General features: G+C 33.8%; 1 protein-coding gene across 1 annotated transcript; it reads left to right on the plus strand.

Moving 5' to 3' along the window:
* Positions 1 to 22,343, plus strand: LOC109613980 (facilitated trehalose transporter Tret1-like). Its single transcript, XM_059129762.1, has 7 exons — positions 1 to 259; positions 6,429 to 6,531; positions 8,671 to 8,900; positions 20,913 to 21,043; positions 21,157 to 21,488; positions 21,552 to 21,964; positions 22,019 to 22,343. Exons 2-7 carry the CDS (start codon positions 6,456 to 6,458, stop codon positions 22,217 to 22,219), a joined length of 1,383 nt encoding a protein of 460 aa, XP_058985745.1. The 5' UTR covers positions 1 to 259; positions 6,429 to 6,455; the 3' UTR covers positions 22,220 to 22,343.
* The last annotated feature ends 3,895 nt before the right edge of the window (positions 22,344 to 26,238 follow it).

Here is a 26,238-nt window from a genome sequence, read left to right on the forward strand (position 1 = left end):
GGAGCCACAAATCCTTATTATTTCCTTTGACTTGTGTCAAACTCTTTTCGATACCTTGTTTTTCCCTGCGTTAGCCACTGGTAAACATTCTTCCATCCGTCTTTCTCCACTAATAAACAGAAGTTGTTTTTATAAAAGGACAACAGTGGTATGAAACTTGACCATTTTTAAACAACAAAATAACCGCGGTTTCCCAACGTTTAAATGCCAAAACTTTTCTATAACTCATTGCCGATAATTTGACGACCTTAAAAATACCGTAATAATTGAAATACGAAAACTGTGATCTAATTTCTACGTTATTCAAAATATTTTCATCATCCGAATACAGTTATACCGATTCATTGCGATCATTGTTAGTTTTTATTGCGTTTCCGTAAATACACTTGGTAATAATGATGTTATTGAAAACTGAAAAGAAAAGAGGGAATTTGTGTGCTTAATTGATTGTTAACAATTCTTAAAAATGCTGTAAATACCGATACCGGTTTCCTGCTAAAGCTGTTGTCAATGTGTTAAATACCAAATTATAAAAGATCTGCTAAAAATGTGGCTTAAATCACCAAAATAGCAAATATTCGGAGGTACCGCTTTATAAGTGGTAAAATAAATAATGAGCTTCTGGCAGAACCCATTATAAACTCTACATATCGATTTTTATACGGTTCCCTTAAAAACGTGGTCAAAATTATCAGAATAGCGAATATATGGAAGTGTTGAAACGTGAGTGGGGCAAAATCTGAACATATTGGCAATGATCTTCCACGGGAGGAAGAACCCATTACGAACTCTAAGTACTGAATTATAAACAAATCCGTTTTAAAAATATGGTTTAAATACATAAAATATCTAATATCGGGAGATACAGTTATATGGAGGTTCTGTCACAGGACTCGTTAAAACTATAAGTATAGGATTTTTAATAATTCTGTTAGGAATCGTCAAAGTACCGAATATTACCTGCCTACTGACAAAATACTCATGTGTGCAAAATTTTTGGCTTCTATATCAAATCGTTCAAAAGATAGCGGAATTACAACAGACAGACATAGCTACGTCGACTGAGAATTTTACGCTGATCAAGAATATATACTTTGTTGGGCCTATCATGAGTAATTCGAGGAGGAGAATTCATCCTAGATGTAAGAAGAAAATCGGTTGAGATATACCTATAGCTTTCATACTTATGTTTCATCCAATTCGGTACAAAACATCAGATACCGCCCAAAAAATATCTTTTCTAATTTTTTGTCGAAATCGATGAGGGTCACTCTTCATCCGTAGGTGTAAGATAAGGCTGGGTTTTTGGAAATTCGTACTACAGCGGTACTAAAAAGTATCATTTTTGGTACCATTTCGTATCATGTGAGCTAAAAATCCTTCTTGTTAGTTATGTAAACGGAATGTTGATTTCATTATCTGAGGTATTGCATGGTGCACAGAATAGAGTAACAAATGTCATTATTTTTTTTTTTTAGAATCTCCTTTTGTTTGCTGATATTAATAACGTAAATAACTATTTTTTAATCTGCCCGACTTTCGCTGGAATCCACTGCACATAAATATATAAATATTAATAGTAAAATTGCAGTCTCTAAAAATTATCTAAAAAAACAAGTAAAAAAACAGTTAAGTTCTTGAAAATTTAAAAAAAAAAATCTGTCGGAAAATACCGCTTAAATGAAAACCGTTATATGGGGGCTATACGATGACGTGGTTGTACATAAGTAATTTGTGTCATAGGCTGTAGTAACTGTATATGCAAAATTTGAATATCGGGAGGAACAGTTATATAGGGGATATATGATATCGTGGATCTATACAGACAATTCTCTTCTAGGGGGTAATGTACTCACAAAGAACTTCTTTTGTGGATTTTAAAACAATTCCATTGAAAAATTTGGCTGAAATCATCAAAATACTGAATATTGGGAGCTTTACGATATCGTGGACCGATATAGCCCATCTTCGAATTTGACCTGCATGCAGACAAAATTTTAGCTTCCTATCTTAATTCGATTACAACAGACGGACAGACGACGGACGAATGGAAATGCTAAATCGTATTCGAATTTTACACTGATCAACAAAGTATAGGTCTAAAATTATTATTTCGACGAGATACAAACGGAATGAAAAACTAAATATACTATACTTTGTATGGTATGTACTTACTTTACAGTATGTAAAAAAGTATATTAAAAACAAGTAAGCAAAGGCTATAGTCGTGCGGGGCCTACCATGTGATACCCTGCAACACCATAATATATTGGAAAACCTCCTTAGGTCCCAACGCATTTTAGTCAATTATTTGAAATAATGCTATACTGTCCTGCACATATGTGGCCTTTGGTTTTTAACCGGGGCTATTTTTCTATATTTACTCTTTATGTCGAGCAGATGGGTATCGAAAAACATTTCACACAAAAGTTGTGGTCCATTTTTACCGCTAACCATAGTTCACGGATGGTCAAAAATGCTTTACTTCTGCGCTGTCCCAACCCTTGACTTAATGCAAAATTCCATGTCGATTGTTTTTTAATTGTGACCTGTAGAGCCTCTTCAAGATCAGGAAAGTTTTAATTTTTGGTCCATTTGATCCCCTAAATGTATATCTTGAAAAATAATAAGCTTTAATTCTGACTCTAATTCTATCCACATGCTAAATTTCTTGAGAATCGGATGATAATTTCGAATAATCTAAAAACGTAGTGTTATAAGGTGAAAAAATATTACCAAACGTAAAATTCAATATTGTAAGTCAAATATGAAAAAATCGCATGCGATAAAACATATGACAAAAATATAAAAAAAATATTCACTTTTGAATTGACATATTTTCACGCGATTTTCTTATGTTTATCCTTTTCTTGCAAGAAGACAATCCAAATTTCTGAGAATTTTCAGAATCCGTCCAGCTAACTAAAATCCCCTTCATTATGTATGAGATTGTAGATATTTTGCTATATATGCGATATTTTGGATATTAGCATCAATGTAACGGTCAGAAGTGAAATTTTTGGGCTTTTGTGATTTCAGCAGAATTAAAAATATTCGCTGTTTAGTGCAAATTTACTTATTTTTTACATAAAAGTTATGGTTTTACGGACAGACGTACGGACGGACATACATAGCTTGATCGACTCAGCTCGGCGAGATAGAAAGATCCATATATCCTAACCAATATTTATATAATAATAATTTACATAATTACATAATTTTTGGCCCAATCAAACTTATAATATCCCCAACACATAGTGTTGTAGGGTATAAAAAACAAATGCATTGTGTGTTACTATGTTTATTTTTTTTTTGTTATTTTAAAAGATAAATCCTCAAGCATCTCCATGTCTTGAAATAGTTGACTAGTGCGTTTTATCTGTGAGGAATTCATGGGTTTATTAGTGAGTAACGTTGTTAACGGGTGTATATACAACAAACATGGCGTTTCGAAAAAAAATGTCGCTACATGGCAGATGATTTAATCTGTAGATGTCTATATTATTAACTTTATAAACTAATATTTGTATGTTTTTATACCAACCCAAAATTTCGGATTGTTGTGAAATATCTGGACAATATTTTGTGTAAATATGTACGTCATAGCTGAAATAGATAATGTTGAATAAATAGTACAAATGGTTATACCATACACCGCACTGTGATACAGGGTATTATGTCTTTTTGTGTTCGTTTGTTACATTAAGAAGGAAAAAATAGTTATTTTTGATGCTTTCATAATATTGCATTTTAAGTCGATTTATGCCTTCGTCGCATTAATTGCCCAATAGACATGGACATTTTGACCTGTGGAAAATCCAATTGAAACTCAGCTCAAAAAAGGCTGTTGAATACAGGCAAAGCCAATCATTCATGTATATGTCATATGTCAATAGTGAAAATTGACAAACACAATTTTCTAAAAAAAAACTTTAACGGCTATGAAAAAAATGAAAAGATATCAGCTTCACCCTGTACTTATTTATATACAGATATATGTACGATATAATTAGATGTATATTTGATCACCTCTGCCTTGCAATTTCAAATATATGTATTTGAATTTGATGAACACAAAAACAAATAAATACCTCGCATCTCCAGTATTTGGTTTTAACAGTTCCCAGTTGGTGGGCATACGTAGAGAGATTTATGGATTCTCAAATATGACAGTCATAGTGTGACAACAAAGCGAGATTACTTTTTTATCAGCGTCAGATTTTATGACCAGCACTTTTCTTAAATTATTAAGAAGAGAAAACACTTTTTTCACTGTTCTTAGTATTTAAATATTGTTCCGAATTTGGATAACAAACATTTATAGATATTAGTGTGTACCGAGTCAGGACTGAAGAGATGGCGAAATATATTTTGAGTTTCATGTGTGCAAAATATTAACGCATAAAATTGAAATATTAAAATATATTCCTGAGGCAAAATAAGGTATATGGTAGTGTATGTTTTGAAGGGCATGGCCTGTATGGAGAAAAACATAAAAAACACACAGTCAAATGAATGTCAGATGTTTTTTACTTGACTTACTCCTAGAATACGAGTATTGTTTGACGAATATTATTTAAACATTTAATAAGGTATAACCGTAGATAGATTTACAGGATTGAACGAATCTTCTATAGTTGAAGAAATTGTTTCGAAAAGAGTTCTTAAAAAAGAAAAGAAGAAATGTTTCATAAACGCAAAATTTAATATTTTTATACTTTTGATTATCTTTATGAAACCTCTTTATTACATTACTATTACAGACTCTATTTATAGTCCGATCAAGATGAAATGATAGGTCGACATCACATTTAAACATCCGCAAAAACATAATGTGTCTACGATCTCAGAACATTCATCTTAAAAAATGATTTAGATATATTTCCCATATGCAGGGTGTCATTTCTAAGCCACATGTCCGACAGCTGTTAAAATTATTCCAGTGACAGCTCACTATATTGTTTACACGCCTACAAAAGTATTTTGCTGAGAATTTTCCAGAAAAAAAGTTATCCGTGATGGAATTCAAGCGTGATCGTGTGATTTCTTTATATTTAGCTGGAAAACTACAAGTGACTATCGTTAGAGCACTCCAGCATTTAAATGTGAATTTTCCTATAGCACATGTATAACGATACCCGCCGATATTCGATACTTTGATAATCCTAGTCATATTTACCCATGAAATTGTTTCAAATTTGGCATTTAAGAAGATTTGTTAGATGACAACCTTGAAGTATAAAACTTTCTATAGAGGTTCCCGTTTTGGTATATTCTAACCCTTATAACGGCCTAACCTGCTTATGTTTTTTTTTTTGAAAAGTTTAACGGGCCGAACTTTGAATATCCTCCACCATTGGGAACGAATTGGCAAACTTTCAAAAAAAAAATTAAATACATTAAAAATTCTGTTAAAATCTTAAAAAAAACCGAATATCGTAAGGTGCCGATATATTGGGGGGATATACGATATTGTAGACCTATATGGACAAATCTATGTCTGTGGGTAAAGTACTCACAATTAACTTCTCGTGTGGAATTTTAGACAATTCTGTTGAAAAATGATATCGTGGACCTATATAGACAATTCTATTTCAGGGGATAAAGTGTTCACAACGAACTCCTTGTGTAGAATTTCAGGCAATTCGATAAAAAATGTGGCTAAAATCATCAAAATACCGAATATGGGGGGGGGGGGGGAGGTTCTGCTATATGGGAGCTATACGATATCGTGGACCGATATAGCCTATCTTTGAACTTAACCTGCCTGCAGACAAAATACAGATCTGTGCAAAATTTTAGCGTCCTATCTTAATTCGTTTTGATTGTAGCGTGAACAGAAGGGCGCAAGGACAGACAGGGCTAAATCATCTTAGAATTTTATGCTGATCAAGAATATATACTTTGTTGGGTCTAAAATTATTATTTCGATGAGTTACAAACGGAATGACAAACTTAATATACCCATATATATAAAAATTGTTTTCTTTGCCCAATGGTGGAGGGTATTAAAAGTTCGGTCCGGCCGAACTTAATGATTTTTTTACTTGTTATAATTTAAAAATGTATTTGAGATTTATAAAAACTGTTTCCTTTTGAAAATAACACCCTTTCTGTGCGATGAAGTTGTTAATAAACTATTTGAATATTAATTCATTGTTCTGAAATAAAAATAAAATAAAAATCAAAAAACTTTTTTGAAGAGAAATTGTTGAGATTATCTTTCAAATTAAATTCAAATTCGTTGCAACCCAATATTGCAATAATAACATGGGGGCCTTGTCATATATCATGCTGTCACACACACACCCACATACACAGATAACATGGCTTAGGACCATTAAAGTGCCACGGAAATCTTCAGCAAAAATCCATGGCGATCCACTGCTTCTCAGATACAAAATAACTATTGTTTTGTTTCATTTTAGGTACTAACCACATAGAAGGCAGAGGCCATGGCGAAAAATACCATCAATTCAACAAGTATTTTAACAAACCGCTTTCGACATCAAGTTTTGGCAACACTGACAGGTGTGTATTGGGACGAACGTCAATGACAAATATCTGCATAGAATTTTTCATCAGATGTCTGGAGTTTTGGCTCAATTTGAACGAAACAATTCGGAACTAGATTGTTTTTTGTGGGTCTCTTAACTTACAAAAACGGTCAATTTTATATAAACATATATAATATTAAATGACATTTTTGGATTAGTGAGAAAGTTAAACCTATGGTATAATGAAAATATATGGAGCAGCTGATTACAATTGCCTCTTAGTGTGTCCGAATTTTGTGATTGAAAGTATTGTTTCGAAATACTGGGTGAGATGGAAAAACTGCAACCAACTTCAGACTGCTGTCATTTTTGGTGAGAATTTTTCGGAAAAAAGTAATTCGTGATGGAATTCAAGCGTGATAGTGTGATTTCTTTATATTTGGCTGGAAAACCACAAGTTGCTATCGTTAGAGCACTCCAGCATTTAAATGTGAATAAATCTTTTATGTCTCGTACCATCTCTCGTTACCGTGATACTGGTAGCGTAGCCCGACGTCAAGGAAGTGGACGGAAGAAAACAGCACCATCACCAGAAATGGTTCGAAAAGTAAAGAAGCGACTTGATCGAAACCCGCGTCGCAATGGCCGAAAAATGGCTCGTGTGCTGAACATATCGCAATATTCCATTCGGCAAATATTGAAAAATGAGCTCGGAGTAAAGCCACTTAAATTCCAAATTCTTGCACTTTTTGGAATTTAAGTGGCTTTACTCCGAGCTTACACCGCAACAGAAAGAAAATAGACTATAAAGAGCTAATGAGTTGCTTCGTTTGGCCGAAAGTGGTGAACTGCTGAATTTGGTTTTTCCGATGAGAAAATATTCGTTGTCCAGCAGTTGTTAAACAAACAAAATGATCGTGTTTCCTTGCCAACAAGGTCAGCTGAAAATGTGCACCTTCGGTTGGCCACCAGAGCTTAAGCGCCGGCCATGGTGATAGTGTGCGCCGCCATAACAGCTGACGTCGCTCTCCGCTCGTATTAATCGGCCGTGGCATCAGAATAAATGTCGAATATTATCGCGAAAATATTCGGGAGGGTGTATTAAAGCCTTGGGCACGCAAACATTTTGGCCGCAGACCTGGGACATTCCAACAGGACTCAGCACGCCTCACCCAAGAATGGTTACAAAATGAGGTTCCTCGCTTGATTTCCAGCGCACAATGGCCACCAAATTCTCCGAATACCTGTCCGTTGGACTATTGTGTCTGGAGTATTTTGGAAAGCAAGGTTGGCACTAAAAAATACCAAAGTGTCAATCACCTCAAGCAAGCGCTTCGCCGGGAATGGGCCAAAATACCGCAGAGTATCTTTCGGGCAGCGTGTGACGGTTTCATTGGCCGTTTGAAGGCCACAATTCGTGCCTAAAGTGACCAATTCGAATAAATCCGAACTTATTCTAAAATTTGATGCTATTTCCGACATTTTTTGCTTTCATTCAATAAAATTAAAAAAAAAATGTAAAAATTATGGGTTTTGACTTTGTTGCAGTTTTTTTATCTCACCCTGTATATCTTCGAATTTTACTCTAAGTTATTTTCATGTGTAGTCTACGTATTGATTGGCGAAAGCACCAATTTTGTCGATGTGACGTAGTTATCCAAATTAATTTGATTACCTCTCAATTATATCTTTATTCGTTCTCTTCTTTTGTTTTTTACTAATTGTTCTTTGATTTTTTATAATGCTGGTAGGGTGCAACTCTAATCTAAAACAATTTGTCGCGTGTAAACGCCAGGTTGGAAAACAATTGATTATTATTGGAACAATTGATCATATTGGAAAGTTTTACTAGACAAAGTTTCCAAGTGAGAATATGTATACTGTCAGTAAGACAATCATTAAAATTGCTCTATCCAATTGCGCTCTCTCACTCTCTCTCTCTCTCTCTCTCTCTCTCTCTCTTACAGAAACTGTTGTGTAAGCGAGCAACGCTCTATATAAATTGTTACATCCTATCGCTATGCATTTATTTGGATTTATTAAAATCATCAAGTATACGACGTTGTGTCTGCTTTAATTTAATACACACACTCTTCTATATTAATAGCTTCTCCTTACACCTGTGAATAGATCAAAATATACTTATTATTCGTTTTGTTTTTTTCTTTTCAAGTTTGCATTCTTACTTTTTCACATGGCATCGGCTTGGGATGGCTGTCACCAACACTTTCAAAATTGCAATCCGACACAAGTCCGTTGGAGTTTCCTGTGACCGTCGAAGATGCATCGTGGATTGGTTCGTTGCTTGGGCTTGGTAGTGTTTGTGGGAATCTTGCCATAGGCTTTTTACAAAACATAATCGGACGAAAAGCTTGTATATATATTCTGGCGCCACCACATATAGTGAGTATAACAGTGCACGTACGGGAAATTCCACTGATCTCTTGAGTCGACAATAGATACTAGTAGTGGCGTTCTATTTTGGTCATGGAAAAATGGCATAAAAGCTAACAAGTCGACCATAGTCTATATAAGGTCGGCCAGTAACTCCATCAGACAACTAAGTTCAATCACAGTAGTTCAAAAGCTACTAATGCTAAGTTCATATGACACTTGATTCGCTCTTTATTCGTTGTTCGACAATTAAATATAAAATATCTTCTTAATTCCTCACATAAAACTTGCTAAGCGAACAAGGATTTTTTTCTTTGTTCCATTCAAATCACTTACAGAACTAAGTTGAAATATGTGCCATCCCTAACAAATGAGAGCATTTATCGAAAAAATAAATTAAGACATTTAAAAATTCAAAATAGAAAAATCTTATGAAATTATCAAAATTTTCAGTAAGACTGGAAATTAAGAATGAATGAGTAAAAGACATTAAGTTCGGCCTGGCCAAACTTCGGCCGGGCCCAACTTAAACCATTGGGTAAAGAAAACATTTTTATAAAAGTATCTGAATTCAAACGTATTCCACTTTAAACTACTAATACCAGTAATATTATTGGAGAAAGATGTTAAATATATAAAAAAAACTATAAAGTGGGTTAGGCCGTTATATGGGAGCCATACCAAAACGGAAACCTTTATAGAAAATTTTATACTTCAAGCATTGTCATCTACCAAATCTTCTAAAATACGAAATTTTAAACAATTTCGTGGGTAAATATGACTAGGATTATCAAAATACCGAATATCGGAAGGTACTGTTATATGGGGCTATACCAAAACATGGAACTATACATACAATGATTCGCCACACGAGTTAGAACCTGTTACTCTGGTGGCCAAAACTAAAGCAACTGCAATCGCAAAGACAATAAATGTCCTGTAACTTTTACAAAAATAAACAAAACATAATTATTTTTCCACTTTTAAATGAGGTCTTTAATTCACTTTTAAGAAACTAAAAATAAAAATACAAAAATAATTTTGAACGAAAAATAATATATGGAAAACTAAAATTACCTAATTTTTGCTTGGTCAAAACTAAAGCAACTTTTTGATTTTTTAATTTAAAATAATTAAATTTTGGCTAGTAGTCGATAGCATCCATTACTTTTGATAGCAGCTGCACACCTACGAGTCATTGAATCTATAACACGCTCAATATGATCCTTTGGTATGCTTTCCCAGGCACCCCGAATTCTTTGGAAAATGTTGTGCTTATTTCTTCCCGAATCTCGATTGATCTTCCTCTCTACGATACTCTAAAGGTTTTCTATGCAGTTTAGGTCAGGTGATTGTGCCGGTCATAACAAAACATCGATTTATGACTCCCGCAACCAATATTTGACAAGTTTTGGTGCAAGTTTGGGATCATTGTCATGCTGAAACACCTAAGTTAGCCGAATATTTTACTCATCGTAAGGGAACAACGTGATGCTCAACACATCTTTGTAAACAAACCGATCCATAACTTCATTTATTTCATGGATAGGCCCAAGCCCATTGAAAGAAGAACAGCGCCACGCCATTTTTGACCCTCCCTCATGCTTCATTGTACCTTTGCAACACTGCGGCTTGAGTCCTTCATTTTTTTGTCTTCTCACCGTAAAATTTTTCACGTCTGAGCCTTTAATATTAAACGTAGACTCATCCCAGAAATAATGTTTTTTTCCATTGAGCTTGATTCCACTTAATATTATCGTTTCCGAAAGCCTTTTTGATTTTTTCAGATATAAATGGTTTTTTGATGTCTTACGGGCATGCAGACCAGCTGCCACTACTCGTCTACGCACTGATCTCGAGCTTATATCCAATGATTGCTCTCTCTTTATTTCTCTCACAATTTGTTGATCAGTACGGGCTGAAGTTTTTCACGGTCTTCTTCCGTTATAGACTGTTACTACTGATCCACTTTCATAAAACCGTCTTAGTATACATAAATATTTATGAAATCACAGAAATATTTATGAAATATTTCTCGAAAATCATTTTCTGTGATATTTTGTTTTCATAGTCACTGATAATTTGCTGTTTTATTCATGTACTGTATTTGCTTCTAGTCATTTTTAAACTTTTTTGGGCAGTACTTAAAAAACGAAAAGAAAATCACATGCTGTTGTAAAAAACTTCTCAAAAACGATTTATGACAAGCGAAATTGTCGAAGGAAGCAAAAAGCGATAAATATAACAGTAAAAACTACTGAAATTGCAGCGGTCATATGAATGTACAACAGAGTTGCTTTTGTTTTGTCCAAGCCAAAATCTGGTTAATTGACTTTACCATACATTATCTATATATATAAATGTAAGTTGTGTTAGTTACTACGCTTATAACTTAAGAACCGCTGGACTGATTTTAACGATTCACACAAATTCGGAATTTTCTCCTCTCCGATAAGGATAATATCCAAAAAAAAAATCGCGTAAAAATGTGATACATTAACATTTTCATTTTGACTTTTCAAATGTATAATAGTAATGTTTTATTTTGCATGATTTTTTTCCATTTTGACTTACTTTTTTCTAATGTACATTTGTAGTGTTTTTTATATTATATATATTATATTAATTTTTTTTTTTGAATTCGAATATTAATACCAATTTATTTAATTGACTTGATTTTTTGAGAACTGAAATTGATGGCGGGTTACATGGAAGTGTAGTGCCGAATTATGTGGTGGCGAAACGGAATCTATATATATAAATGTAAGTTGTGTTAGTTACTACGCTTATAACTTAAGAACCGCTGGATTAATTTTAACGATTCACACAAATTCGGAGTTGTCTACTCTCCGAAAAGGATAATATCCAAAAAAATCGCGTAAAAATGTGATATATTAACATTTTCATTTTGACTTTTCAAATGTACAATAGTAATGTTTTATTTTGCATGATTTTTTTCCATTTTGACTTACTTTTTTCTAATGTACATTTGTAGTGTTTTTTTATATTTTATTTTTGAATTCGAATATTTATACCAATTTATTTAATTGACTTGATTTCTTGAGAACTGAAATTGATGGCGGGTTACATGGAAGTGTAGTAGCGAATTATGTGGTGGCGAAACGGAATAGATGATATCGAAATAATTTAACGCGGTCACACCAAAGTTAAAAGATAATTACTTTTTCTAAATCGCTGAAAAATCATGAAAAAGAGATCTCATTGCAAAAATCAAAAAACATTTTCAATGGAATCGAATTTTAAAGTAATAGTACATTCTATTGACAAACTTTGTAAGGAAGGATCTTAAAACATTTGCTGTAAAAAATCAGCGAAAAAGTTGAAGACTTTTTCAATTTGTTATTCTTTTTTTTTGTCAATTTTTTTTTTCAATTTGTATTATCATATTGAATTCAGTGGATTTTTTGTGAACAAAATAAAGAATAATTTTTCACTAAAAAAATTAAATAAGTGCGAAATAGGATGTTAACTGACATCTACCTTTCAACTCCAGGGCCTACATCGTGGGTTAGCTGGAAGATGCGAACACATTTAAACAAACAAAAATGACCGAAAAAGCTTAATGGGGCTCATTTCAAAGCGTGGCAATGATCCGTCCAATGAGAGCTCAAAATGCAAAATTCTTTGGGAGAATAATAAGTAATATACCAATATTGAAATAAAAGGTGCAAAATAGTAGAGCGAATGGGACTTTCAGTAAGAAAAGGTTTTATATCCTTCCAGAAATTCTTCCCAAACATTCAAAATACCTAAAATCACTTTTGCAGGTCTTTATATCGATCATAACTCACGGATAAGGGAACAACCCGATTTCATATTTATATAACCATCTATGATTTAAGTTATTTTTGGGGTCTTGGCCGGCCACTTTTTTCATTTTTTGGCCCTTATTTGACATTTTTGTTTCTAGGAGGGTAGATAACCTCTTCGCATAAAATTTGAAATTTTCAGAGTAGGGCCCATATTGGTATTGACCACATTCTTCAATTGATTTGGCTAAAAAATTTTATTTATGCCACCCTGGGGTAGGGAACCATCATACAGATAATTGCCACATAGGAATTTATTTAAGTAAAGTCCCCACATTGGAGTATCCCCAAGTCCACTTTCACATCTAATGTGTGGTCAGAAAAGAAAATTTTGTATTCTATTGAATTTTTAACCCCCAAGAGAATATTGGTTGGGAACGTAGATTTGGGATGTGCATCCATATGAAATAAATTGTGGAAACATGAAGAAATTACAAATATAAGAAAGTAGCACGGGACCGAATATTTGTTTAATCATCATTGAATTATCCTATGATGAAAATATGGACTTTAAGGGGTCTCCAACTTACAATTTAAATGGCAAATAAAATTAATTCCCATCTTATCATTCTGCCCTCAATTATGAGGTGGATAAAACTATTTTTACTTATTTAAATCACGCGAAATGCTATGACATGCTATATTGTTCTGCTATATTTTTGATTTGGCCTCTATTTGTCATCTTGGATTATAAGGGGTAGAAGAAAGTTTTCAATGTAGGTCGATGTTTCGGAGTAGTGCCCATATAAAGAAGGTACCTCCTAATTTAAGCACATTTCAAAGAATTTGGCTAATAATGCGTATTAGGGGGGTGAAAATCTTACACTAAAATTTCAACATATCTACAAATTTTAGAATTTTTATCCATGTTATAATACCCTCTCAAGTCCACCTTTTGGCGGACAAACAGACTGACATGGTTAGGGGGACTTATGAGGACTCTAATGCACAATCTAAGTTGCTAATGGGTTTAAAAAAGTAATTAACTTTGGCTATTGTTAAATCATTCAGCCCTCAATTATGTAGTATATAAAATACAGCAAATTCCAAATTACTGCTCATTTGACTGGAAGATTTTGCTACGATTTTTACCATATTAAAAATTAATTTGATCCCTTATATGGCGATAAGATTGATATATACTTTTTAATAGATTTGTATAGCACATCCACACAGTTGAAGCCCACGGTTTAAATATTGAAGCCCACTGGTTAAAAATGGGTACAGGTATTTTAAAACACTTTAAATCGACCTGTACGTGAACACTTATATCAGTCATATCTGTGAATAATTATGCTTGGGAATATATGCATAATAAACAAAAACTATGGGCCGGCACCGCGGACCGGGCCAGCTAGTAGATGATATCGAAATAATTTAACGCGGTCACACCAAAGTTAAAAGATCATTACTTTTTCAAAATCGCTAAAAAATCATGAACAAGAGATCTCATTGCATTGCTGTAAAAAATCAGGGAACAAGTTAAAGATTTTTTCAATTTGTTATTCTTTTTTGTCTTTTTTTTCAATTTGTCTTATCATATTGAATTCAGTGGATTTTTTGTGAACAAAATAAAGAATAATATTTCACCATATACAATTTTAAACCAAAAAAATGAAATAAGTCCGAAATAGGATGTTAACTGACATCTACCCTTCAACTCCAGGGCCTACATCATGGTTCAGCTGGGACTTTTAGTAAGAAAAGGTTTTATATCCTTCCAGAAATTCTTCCCAAACATTCAAAATACTTTAAATCGCTTTTGCAGGTCTTTATATCGATCATAACTCACGGATAAGTGAACAACCCGATTTCATATTTATATAACCATCTTTCATTTTTTTTTCATTTTTTGGCCCTTATTTGGCATTTTTGTTTCTAAGGAGGTAGAGAACCTCTTCGCATACAATTTGAAATTTTCAGAGTAGGGCCCATATTGGTCTTGACCACATTCATCAATTGATTTGGCTAAAAAATTTTTTTTATGCCACCCTGGGGTCGGGAACCAACATACAGATAATTGCCACATAGGAATTTATTTATGTAAAGTCCCCACATTGGAGTATCCCCAAGTCAACTTTCACATCTAATGAGTGGTCAGAAAAGAAAATTTTGTATTGTATTGAATTTGTAACCCCCAAGAGAATATTGGTTGGGAACGTAGATTTGGGATGTACATATGTAAAATAAATTGTGGAAACATGAACAAATTAATTCCCATCTTATCATTCTGCCCTCAATTATAAGGTGGATAAAACTATTTTTACTTATTTAAATCACGCGAAATGCTATGACATGCTATATTGTTCTGCTATATTTTTGATTTGGCCTCTATTTGTCATCTTGGATTATAAGGGGTAGAAGAAAGTTTTCAATGTAGGTCGATGTTTCGGAGTAGTGCCCATATAAAGAAGGTACCTCCTGATTTTACCATATTTCAAAGAATTTGGCTAATAATGTGTATTAGGGGGGTGAAAATCTAACTGGTAATGGGTTTAAAAAAGTAATTATTTTTGGCTATTCTTAAATCATTCAGCCCTCAATTATATAGTATACAAAATACAGTAAATTCCAAATTACTGCTCATTTGACTGGAAGATTTTGCTACGATTTTAACCATATTAAAAATTTATTTGATCCCTTACATGGCGATAAGATTGATATATACTTTTTAATAGATTTGTATAGCACATCCACACAGTTGAAGCCCACGGTTTAAATATTGAAGCCCACGGCTTTAAAAATGGGTACAGGTATTTTAAAACACTTTTAATCGACCTGTACGTGAACACTTATATCAGTCATATCTGTGAATAATTATGCTTGGACAAATGCATAATAGACAAAAACTACGGACCGGCAACGCGGATCGGGCCAGCTAGTCTTCTATATATATAAAAATCAATTGTTGTTTGTTGGTAACGGAATCAGTTGAAAACGGCTGGACCGATTTGCATAATTTTTTGTACAAACGTTCGTCATACCCCGAGTTAGGTTTCTAAAGAAAAAAATATTAACCACGCCTCCTTTTACGCCCACTATTACGATTTATCTAAAATCTTTATATTTGCCAAAATAGTGTAGATATCGGTTTGATAATTATTACACGAGATGCTGTTGGCTTTCCATCCAAACCTAAGTACTTATTTAGGGGCTGAGGAACTCGCCTACTTTTACATCTATCTCTCTATATGTAAAAGAAAGTTGTGTTAGTTACTACTCTTATAACATAAAGACCGCCGGTCTGATTTCAACGATTTAGACAAATTCGGAATTGCCTCTTGGCAGAAAAAAAAAATCGCGTAAAAATGTGAAATTTGAACATTTTTATTTGACTTTTAAAATATACAATAGTAATGTTTTATATTGCATATTTTTTCCATTTTGACTTACTATTTTCGAATGTACATTTGTAGTGTTTTTTTTTTTAATTCTAATATGATGTGTAGGTTTTTTGGGTAGTATAAAGACATAACGGATAAAACTGTTATTTATAGATTTTATGTATTTATTCGTAATACCCAATAAATACATAAAATCTATAAATAACAATTTTATCCGTTGTCGCTTTATATGAAAATTCTAAAATCGGGAAAAATCGACAATTTTTCAATGGAATCGAATATCAAAATAATAGTACATTCTACCGACAAACTATGTAAGGACCTTAAAAATTTGCCGCAAAAAATCAGCGAACCAGTTGAAGATTCTTTTTCTTTTTTCTATATTGAAGTGTACATGTTTTTATTGGTTTGAATTCTGAATGAATAATATTAAAAATGAAATGAGGGCGTAATACGATGTTAAATGCTTTCTACTCCGGGACCTACATCGTGCTTCAGCTGGAAGATGCGAACACATTTAAACAAACAAAAATGACCGAAGAAGCGTTATGGGGTTAATTTAAAAAAGTGGACCTGCTTCTTTCATATGACAATAAATTGTCAAATGAGAACACAAAATGCAAAATACATTGGGACTGCAATCAGTCAAATACCGACTATAAAGAACGCAAAATAGAAATTCTTCCTAAACACTCAAGATACCTTTAATCGCTTTACCAGGTCATGATATGGGTCATAACCCCTGATAACGGAACAACCCGATTTCAAGTATATTCTACATTTTAACCATATTTTTCGTACTAATTTTAGCTTATGTTGATAATTTAAGAAGAAACCATCTTTGCAAAAAATTATCACGTTTTGGTATCACCATCATATGATTTAAGGTATTTTCGGGGTCTTGGCCACTTTTTTCATTTTTTTGCCCTTATTTGACATCTTTGTTTCTAAGGGGGAAGAAAACCTCTTCTTATAAATTTTTATTTTTCGGAAAAGTACGCATCTTAGTCTTGAGGCTACCTGGGGTAAAAAACCCTGGGAAAGAAAATCATCTCACAGATAATTATCCTCATAGGAATTTATTTAAGTATAGTCCCCACATTAGTATACCCCCAAGTCCACTTTCCCAATCAATGTGTGGTCAGAAAAGAAATTTTGGTAACCTATTGAATTTGTAACCCCCAAGAGAATATTGGTTGGGAACGTAGATTTGGGATGTACGTCTATATAACGTAAATTGTGGCAGAAACATGAAAAAAATACGAAAGTATAAAGTAACTTTATTGGATCTCCACCGCACAATATAAATGATAAATAATTAATGCCCATCTTACGGTAATCGGAGCAAAAGAATAATTTTTTTGGCTATTCTGACAACATTCTGCGTTCAAGTATGAGGTGGACAAAACTGAATACCACGCAGTACGGGATTTTAAACGTTGGAAATACAAATTTCAAATTATAGCTCATTTGAATGCTTTTTACAATATCAAAAATTGATCTGAATTTTGACATGGGGCTATTATAGATGTTCTTTATCATATAGGTATTTAACACTCAAATTAAAGCCTATAGCTGAAAAATTAGATCAAGCTATTCAAAATATCTAAAACCGACGGTAATTATAATTTTTGTCATGAATATTAATTTATATTTAGTCATGGAGTCATTACTCATAATCAAGTCATTACTTATGATCAAAATTGGAGTAATTATAATGGAGTCATTACTTATAATCAAAATTGTGCCGCCTAAATAAGTCAGATCTGTGATTTTTTATGCTTTAAAGACTAAAAGTACGGGCCGGCAACGCGGACCGGGCCAGCTAGTTTTTATATAAAAATGTATTTTGGTTTATTGTTTTAGGTTTTTAAAAAGTGAATAATGTACCTAATTTAAAACAAGAAAAACTTTCTCATTTTCTTAATTTTTAAAAAAGTTACAGGGCATTCATTCTCCTTGTAATTTCAGATGCTTTAGTTTTGGCCACCAGTGTATGACCTACAAAGGCCAATTTTTAAACAAATTCGTGAAAAAATGTGGCAAAAGTCATCAAAATACCGAATATCGGGAGGAACCTTTATATGGGGGCCATTCCAAAACGTGGACCGATATATTTCATTTTCAATCCCAACCATGCAGGACACAATACAACACATCAAATAATGAGGGCTGCATTGTGACTTCAACAGGCAGACGGACATCGTCAAATCGACTTAGAATGTTATGTTGATTATGAATTTATATACTTTATGGGGTCTACGACGTATATATAGGGATTTTACAAACGGAATGACAAAGTTAATATACCCTATGTAATATGGTCCGTTGTCTTAATATCGGGTTTGTTTCGTTTTGTATTTGGAGAAAATACAGAACGAAACAATTGCAAACGTTTCATATAGTTTATTTTCGTTCGCTGCCAACCATTTTGATAAACATCATTGACACCCAATATGTCTGACAGTAGGTCAAACACACTCGCCGAAACATACATATCTGAGATTGATGAGTTCTTGACAACCGAAAAGAACCACAGATTGTTCTATCCCATTGATCCGGAGTATGCATTGTCGGACAGACATATACACTGAAGTGCAAAACGCTGACTGAAACGGCGGGTTCTTGTTTCAGTTCAATCCAGAGTCATAACAAATTTTCAGCACAGAATTAACTGTATTGTTATTGGTTTATGTACCCTCCGGCATATATGAAATGGAAGATACCTTAGTTTGTCATTCCATTTGTTGCTCATCATCCAACGAGACATATACATATGTTCTTGATCAGAGTATAATTCCAATTTGAATAAGCCATGTCCGTCCGTCTTTTGTAAACACGTTAAAGTCAAAACAACCCTTGCAGGCAGGCGGTAATATCCGAATTCAATATTTTGACTATGTTTTCCTACAGCTGTCATGTAACGTTACCTCCCATATAGGCGGATTTTTCAAATAATTTTTTGAAGTATACCATAGATCTGAGCACCTAATTTTATTGAATAAAAGGAAAAAATTTCATCAAATTTTAGAATAAGTTTAGATTTGTTCAAATTCGTCACCTTTGGCACGAATTATGGCCTTCAAACGGCCAATGAAACCATCACACGCTGCCCGAATTTGTTCTGCGGTATTTTGTCCCATTTCGGCGAAGCGCTTGCTTAAGGTGATCGACACATTAGCATTTTTAGTGCCAACCTTGCTTTCAACAAGTTAAAAAGCAGTAAGTTCGGCCGGGCCGAACTTTTAATACCCTCCACCATTTGCAACGAATTTGGAAATTTTCAAAAAATAAAATCCTTAAAAAATTCTGTTAAAATTTTAAAAATACCGAATATAGCCGCTATATTGGTGTCTATACGACGTGGACCCACACAGGCATTGTTTGTCATAAGTCATCACCAAATTCTAATTCGGAACTTGAAATAAACGGTGAATAATGTAGCTAAAATCATTAAAATATCGTATTTAGGGAGGTTCCGTTATATCGGAGCTGTGCGAAGACCTGGACCAACATAGACAATTTTCCGTCATAGGCTGCAGCATCCATTACAAACTTCAAATACGAAATTCCAAACAATTTTGGTGAGTATTGTACCTAAACTCGTACCGTTATGGACTTAACCTGCCTACTGAAAAAATAAACATGTGTGCAAAATTTTAGCCACCTATCTCAATTCATTCGAAAGATAGCGTGATTACAACAGACAGACGGACAGACAGACAGACGGACGGACAGACAGACAGACGGACATCGCTAAATCGACTTAGAATTTTACGCTGATCAAGAATATATATACTTTGTTTGGTCTGATATGAGTATTTCGAGGAGTTACAAACGGAATGACAAAGTTAATATACCCTCCATAGTATGGTGGAGGGTATAAAAATACTCCAGACACAATAGTCCAACGGATTGGTATCCGGAAATTTTGGTGGCCATTGTGCGCTGGAAATGAAGCGAGGAACCTAATTTTGTATTTATTCTTGGGTTGCGCATGCTGAGTTTTTTCATTTTACCCTGTATATTTAGTTTATCAATTATTTTTTATCTCATCCAAATATTCATTTTAGACTCGACAATATATATATACTATGTTGACTTAGCCATGTTCCTCTATAGGTTGAAATCCCGCCAGCGTCCCCAACGATTTGTTATACGAAGCTTAAATTTGCGGCAGGGCTGTCTTTTATCTGTTAGTGCGAAGACATGCTACATCTGTTCCAGATATCGTACAGTTTCCATACAACAGTCTATTTAATACACGTTTTCGTATAGACCCTATTTGAATTTTGATGATTTTAGACATATCTTTAAATGGAATTAACCGAAATCTGGCACTTGGAGTTCGTAATGGATACAAATCCATCTCGAAGAAAATTGTCCAAATAGGTCTACCTTTTTCGTATATCCCAAATGTAACGGTACAACCCAAATATCCGATATTTTTACAATATTAATCCTATTCCTAATAGATTAGCTTAAAACTTAAACTTCGTAATGAGTAACAATCCCTTCGGCCGAAAGTTGAAGGTCCTACATCTCCCAAAAACAGTCACCTTTCGATATTTAGTGTCTTGATTTATTTATTTATTTATTTTACTCGGACATTTTAATGTAAGGTAATTGTGTGAAATTTGGTATATGAAGTTCGTATGAGGGTTTAATCGATACCTAATATTTCGAAATAAGTAACACCTCTCTTTTTATGGAATTCGTAGCAAAGCAGAGTCTTTTTGCACTAACGGATCTCTTGGAGATGGGTATCAGAAGATCTGCACCGTCAAACATGATTGCTATTTCCCTATTTTGATTTGCATAATAGAGGGTTTCATTTTAAATTGCAGTGTTTATGGATTCTTATTTACTTTGCAAGAAATGTGGAGTTTCTAATGATTGGCCGTTTCCTTGGTGGATTTGCAGGTGGCGGTTGTTACGTGGTTTTCCCCCTATTTATTAGTGAAATTGCCGACACCAAGTGAGTTTGAAAAAATATGAAATTAATTTAATTACAATATTCAAAAAAAAATCTTCATAAGAGAAAACTGACATTTTTTTATAAAAATAAATACAGAAACGTAATCCTTTCAGCATTCGTGGAACTCTGGCAACTATGCTCATGTTATCGGTCAATACTGGAATTCTAATTGGCTTCATTGTTTCCACTCATGTGGCATATCACATCATACCGTTCTGTATAGTGACGCTGCCGATGGTCTATCTGATTTTGGCATTTGTGTTGCCCGAAACCCCACAGCATTTACTGAGGAGGAAGAAGTATGCGGAAGCCGAAAATTCATTCAATTTTTACCAAATGTGTAATTCGGAAATCAAGCAAAACACCAGTAATCCAGCCTTTGACCAGCTAAAATCGATAATTGAAAATAGGAGCGATAGTGGATCTGTGACCTACAAGGACTTTTGTGAGTTTGATCGGCTCAAATGTGAATTGCACTTTTTGTAATCCTTTTCTTTGTATTTTTTAGTGACCAAAGATGCCCTACAGTGCTTTGCCACAGCAGCGGTTCTTCTGTTCGTCAATCAATTCAGTGGGATATTTGCATTTGTCAACTATATGTCAGACATATTTTCAAACTCTGGTTCCAGTATGGACCCAAACACCTGTACGATAATTATGGGCGTTGTACAGATTGCTGGTACTTACGCAGCCACTCTGCTCGTTGATATCTTCGGTCGTAAAATTCTGATGCTATGGTCGACCGGTGGTATGGCAGTAGGATTGGCTGCCTTTGGAGTCTTTACATTTTATGCCCAAACAATGGATCTGTCCCAGTATTCCTTTGTTCCTTTGCTGCTAATGTCATTTGTATCGTTTGTGGGGAACATGGGATTGATAGCCCTCACATTTGTTGTCTTGGTCGAAATTTTTCCCGCCAAGGTATGAACACACCTTTGCTTAAAGCCTTTATTCTGACATCACGTTTGTTTTCAGATCCGACCGATATGTGCATCAGCCTCTATGGCTATTCTAAGTTTGCTCGTCTTTGCAATGCTCAAAATATTCCCACTCTACATGGACTCCTTTGGAATATCCACCACAATGTGGTCCTGTGCGCTGGTGTGTGCCGTTAGTTACCTGTATATGCTCGTTTTTCTGAAAGAAACTAAAGGCAAATCAATGGACTCGGACTAACATTGGTACATTTGGTGACCAAGTCAAACACTATATTGAATTTATTGTAGTTTTATTCAAATGGAGTTTCGTCGAGCTGTGGCATAGAGAAAATAATAATAAATAACATAAATAGACAAAAGGATGTATAGGCGACAGAATTATTAACATTTAAGTCAAGTGACTCTATACTAGAAAACTTATAGATATTTGAAGGACTTTTTTCGAGTAATTTGCAATGACACTTTAAACATGTCCATCTGATGATGTAGTTAATAAATGAAGATTTTTTGGCATTTGAATGATGCTTAGGGGGACCAATTGTAATGGTATGAATCATAAACCAATTTTTACAGGATGAGGGCATTTCCATCACAATAGAGTGACTATCCTTGGTTTTACACAACCAATATATATATTGACCCTGTCTAATATATATATTGACCCGGCCTAATTCGGCCTAATAATAATTCTATGGTTTTTCAAGAGCTGGTCGCTCGCTTCGTGGTACAAGACAAAAAGGTCACAACGTGCGGGCTAAAGCGACAGGGAAGAGCAACGTCTCGGATTTTTAGTAAATAGGTACATATGCCTATAATCAGCAAAAAGGGTTCGGAAGGACATTTTAAAGATTAATACTAAAAGTGTACGAGAAGTACTAAAATGTTCTAAATATTTTTGCATTCGTACTTAACAAAAAGTGAACTGAGTAGGATTTTGGAAATTCCAAGATAAAACTATTGTATTTTACAAACAAGTTAAAAAGCAGGGCCGGGCCGAACTTTGAATATCCTCCATCATTCGAAACGAATTTTGAAATAAAATCCTTAAAAAATTCTGTTAATATTTTAAAAATACCGAATATAGCCGCTATATTGGTGTCTACACGACGTGGACCCACACAGGCATTGTTTGTCATAAGTCATCACCAAATTCTAATTCGGAACTTGAAATAAACGGTGAATAATGTAGCTAAAATAATTAAAATATCGTATTTAGGGAGGTTCCGTTATATCGGAGCTGTGCGAAGACCTAGACCAACATAGACAATTTTCCGTCATAGGCTGCAGCATCCATTACAAACTTCAAATACGAAATTCCAAACAATTTTGGTGAGTATTGTATCTAAACTCGTACCGTTATGGACTTAACCTGCCTACTGAAAAAATAAACATGTGTGCCAAATTTTAGTCTTCTATCCCAATTCGTTCGAATGATAGCGTGATTACAACATACAGACAGACAGACGGGCATCGCTAATTCGACTTAGAATTTTACGCTGATCAAGAATATATATACTTTGTTGGGTCTGACATGAATATTTCGAGGAGTTACAAACGGAATGACAAAGTTAATATACCCTTCATAGTATGGTGGATGGCAGGTCCACGTCTTCGTATACCCCCATATATAAGTACCTCCCTATATTCGACATTTTGACGAGTTTAGGTACAATACCCACCGATATTGTTTGAGATGTCGTATTTAAACTTCGTAATGGATGCTACAGCCTCTGGCAGAAAATTGTCTGTACCTCCTACCTCCCTATATACGATATTTTAATGATTTTAGCTACATTGTTCACCGTATATATCATGTTATCGAATTTGAATATGGTAATGGCTTTGACAAACAATGCCTTTGTAGGTCCACGTCGCATAGACCCCAATAAAACGGCTATATTCGGTATTTTTAAATTTTAAACGGAATTTTTTAAGGATTTATTTTTGAAAATTTCCAAATTCATTCCAATGGTGGAGGGTATTCAATGTTCGGCCCACCGAACTTACTGTTTATACCCTACATCACAAGGTGGTCAGGGTATTATGTCTTTGTGCATTTGTTTGTAACAGGCAAAAGTAAACGAGATAGACCCATACACCCAGAGAAAAAATGACAACATCCGTGTATGAAATGACCACATCCGTGTATGATAGTGTATCAACCACGTTTGGTGTCAAAATGAGCACGCCGTTGTCATTTTGACACCGAGATTTTGGCAACGATTTCAACAACAGATGTGCATGAAATGAGCACATACGTGGTCATTTCGAGCACGCCCCGTTGTCAGATTGTCAACGCTTCGTTGTCAGATCGTCAACGCTTCGTTGTCAGATTGTCAACGCTCCGTTGTCGGATTGTCAACGCCCGTTGTCAGATTGAAATCAATGGTGGTCATTTTTTGATATCCGTTCCTTTTCCATTTTATACCCTTAGTAGAAGAAACGAAATTTTTTGAAAAGTATTTTATTGAACGAAACCAATTACATAAATTCAATATAAATACATATTTGATTTAACAAAACAATTCGAATTACATATATTCAATGTATAGAAACAAATTAAATTAACTTAAATCTGAAATAAACTTTTCCATTATTCATAGGATATAAGTGAAATGGGTAAGTAATAAATCTAAAATTGGTATTAAAAAAATTGTATCCTCATTCAGAGAACCAACTTCATACGATTGTAAATGATAATCAAAGTTTTTTAACTTTTACTTGGTTACATAAAATGTAAACATTTTCATTTTCAATTATTAAATGTTTAATTTTGAAAAGTTCAATTGCGGCATTATTTGTTGCTAAATAATAGTTTTTTTTATACCTAGTTCCCTTAAAAAAAATGTCATCAGACACTTTGCAATTTTGGTAATTTAAAACTGGCTTACGTTTTTTGTAACAATATTCCTCTTTTGCCAAATCTTCGATGGTATGCGTATTAATGATAACATTTGGTTCTAAGTTATCTTCGTGTTTTAATAAAAAATTGGAAAATTTCAATCCAGACTTAATAGATAATGAACGACAGGGATTTACTCTTGATGTAGTATTTCCTAAATAGGCTTTTGCTTCCTTGTGTTAGCTTCGAATCTCATGCTCCAGAGATATTTAAGGGGACCACATTTTCGGATAGCAGTGGGATAGTGGACAAGAAAGTGGTGTTTCGGTTTTAACGAACCGTATAATGTTATATAAAGTGAATGGTGATCTCTAATTAATTCTTCCAATTTTATTAAATCGTCTTCTATATAACTTGGTCTTAAAAGTAAATCGATTATTTGTAATAATATTATAAACACTTTCCAGTGATCGTTGGAGAAAGGAATTAAATCACCTACCATTAAAGGTAAAAAATGAGTAAAACACATAGTTTCACTAGCTGTCATTTTTAAGTTATAGTTTTTCAATCTACATAAATCTAGTGGTCCAGATTTATTTCCCACTTCAATTTCTCCAAATTGGAATAAAGATTTTCTGCTGTTAATACAATCTAACGTAACAATATTTTCTTGAATCAGCCCGAGAATTACATTAGACATATCGTAGACACAAATGCCCTCGAAAATGTCATGCATAATATCAAAACAAAAATTTTCAGTGACATTAAAATTTGGTAAAGATTCGAAGATACACTTGTTTTTAATACCTGTTTCTTGAAAATTATTTTCCAATACATTTGAGTTGTAATTCTCTTGGTTTCTTAAACTATCTAAATGCTGAATTGCGTCGGATTGCATTTGGGACTTTTTTCTTCTACATACCCGGCAAAATCTTTTAGAGTTAAATGATTGCACGTAGCCTAAAATACTATTAACTGCTAAATTATCTCCAATAATTACACCTAAAATAAAATGCACCTTCTGAACACTTTTTTGAACACAAATTTCAACCCCTTCTTCTAGAATTTTTAACTCTTCTACAAGATTGTGAAATGAAACTTCATTTCCACGTTCTTTTAAATCCTTTGATGGTATAAACGCAGCAGTTAATATATAATCAAGTTTTGACAACAAGTGCTGTGGCATTGAAGGAAAGCTAATATAACAACCACATATGGAAAATGTATGGGTTCCAAGAGGATTATTAATTTGAAAATCATCCATGTAAAGGACATAGGGAATAACTAAATTGTACTGATATTTTAATAATTTAGTTTTATATAACTCACCGTTTGTAAAATTTTGTAAAACAGGTGAATTTAGGAATTTGTTGGAGTTTCTAATGTCAAATCTATGAGATTGGAATTTTAAAAAG

The sequence above is a fragment of the Musca domestica genome, unplaced genomic scaffold (genome assembly GCF_030504385.1).
Source record: "Musca domestica strain aabys unplaced genomic scaffold, Musca_domestica.polishedcontigs.V.1.1 68, whole genome shotgun sequence".
In the NCBI taxonomy this organism is placed as follows: domain Eukaryota; kingdom Metazoa; phylum Arthropoda; class Insecta; order Diptera; family Muscidae; genus Musca; species Musca domestica.

What these genes read in the sequence shown, in the direction of transcription:
- LOC109613980 (XM_059129762.1), top strand. Translation starts at nt 6,456, where the DNA reads ATGGCGAAAAATACCATCAATTCAACAAGTATTTTAACAAACCGCTTT. An exon ending in AGTTTTGGCAACACTGACAG is followed by an intron (nt 6,532 to 8,670) that starts GTGTGTATTGGG and finishes TTTCTTTTCAAG; the next exon opens with TTTGCATTCTTACTTTTTCA. An exon ending in TTCTGGCGCCACCACATATA is followed by an intron (nt 8,901 to 20,912) that starts GTGAGTATAACA and finishes TTTAAATTGCAG; the next exon opens with TGTTTATGGATTCTTATTTA.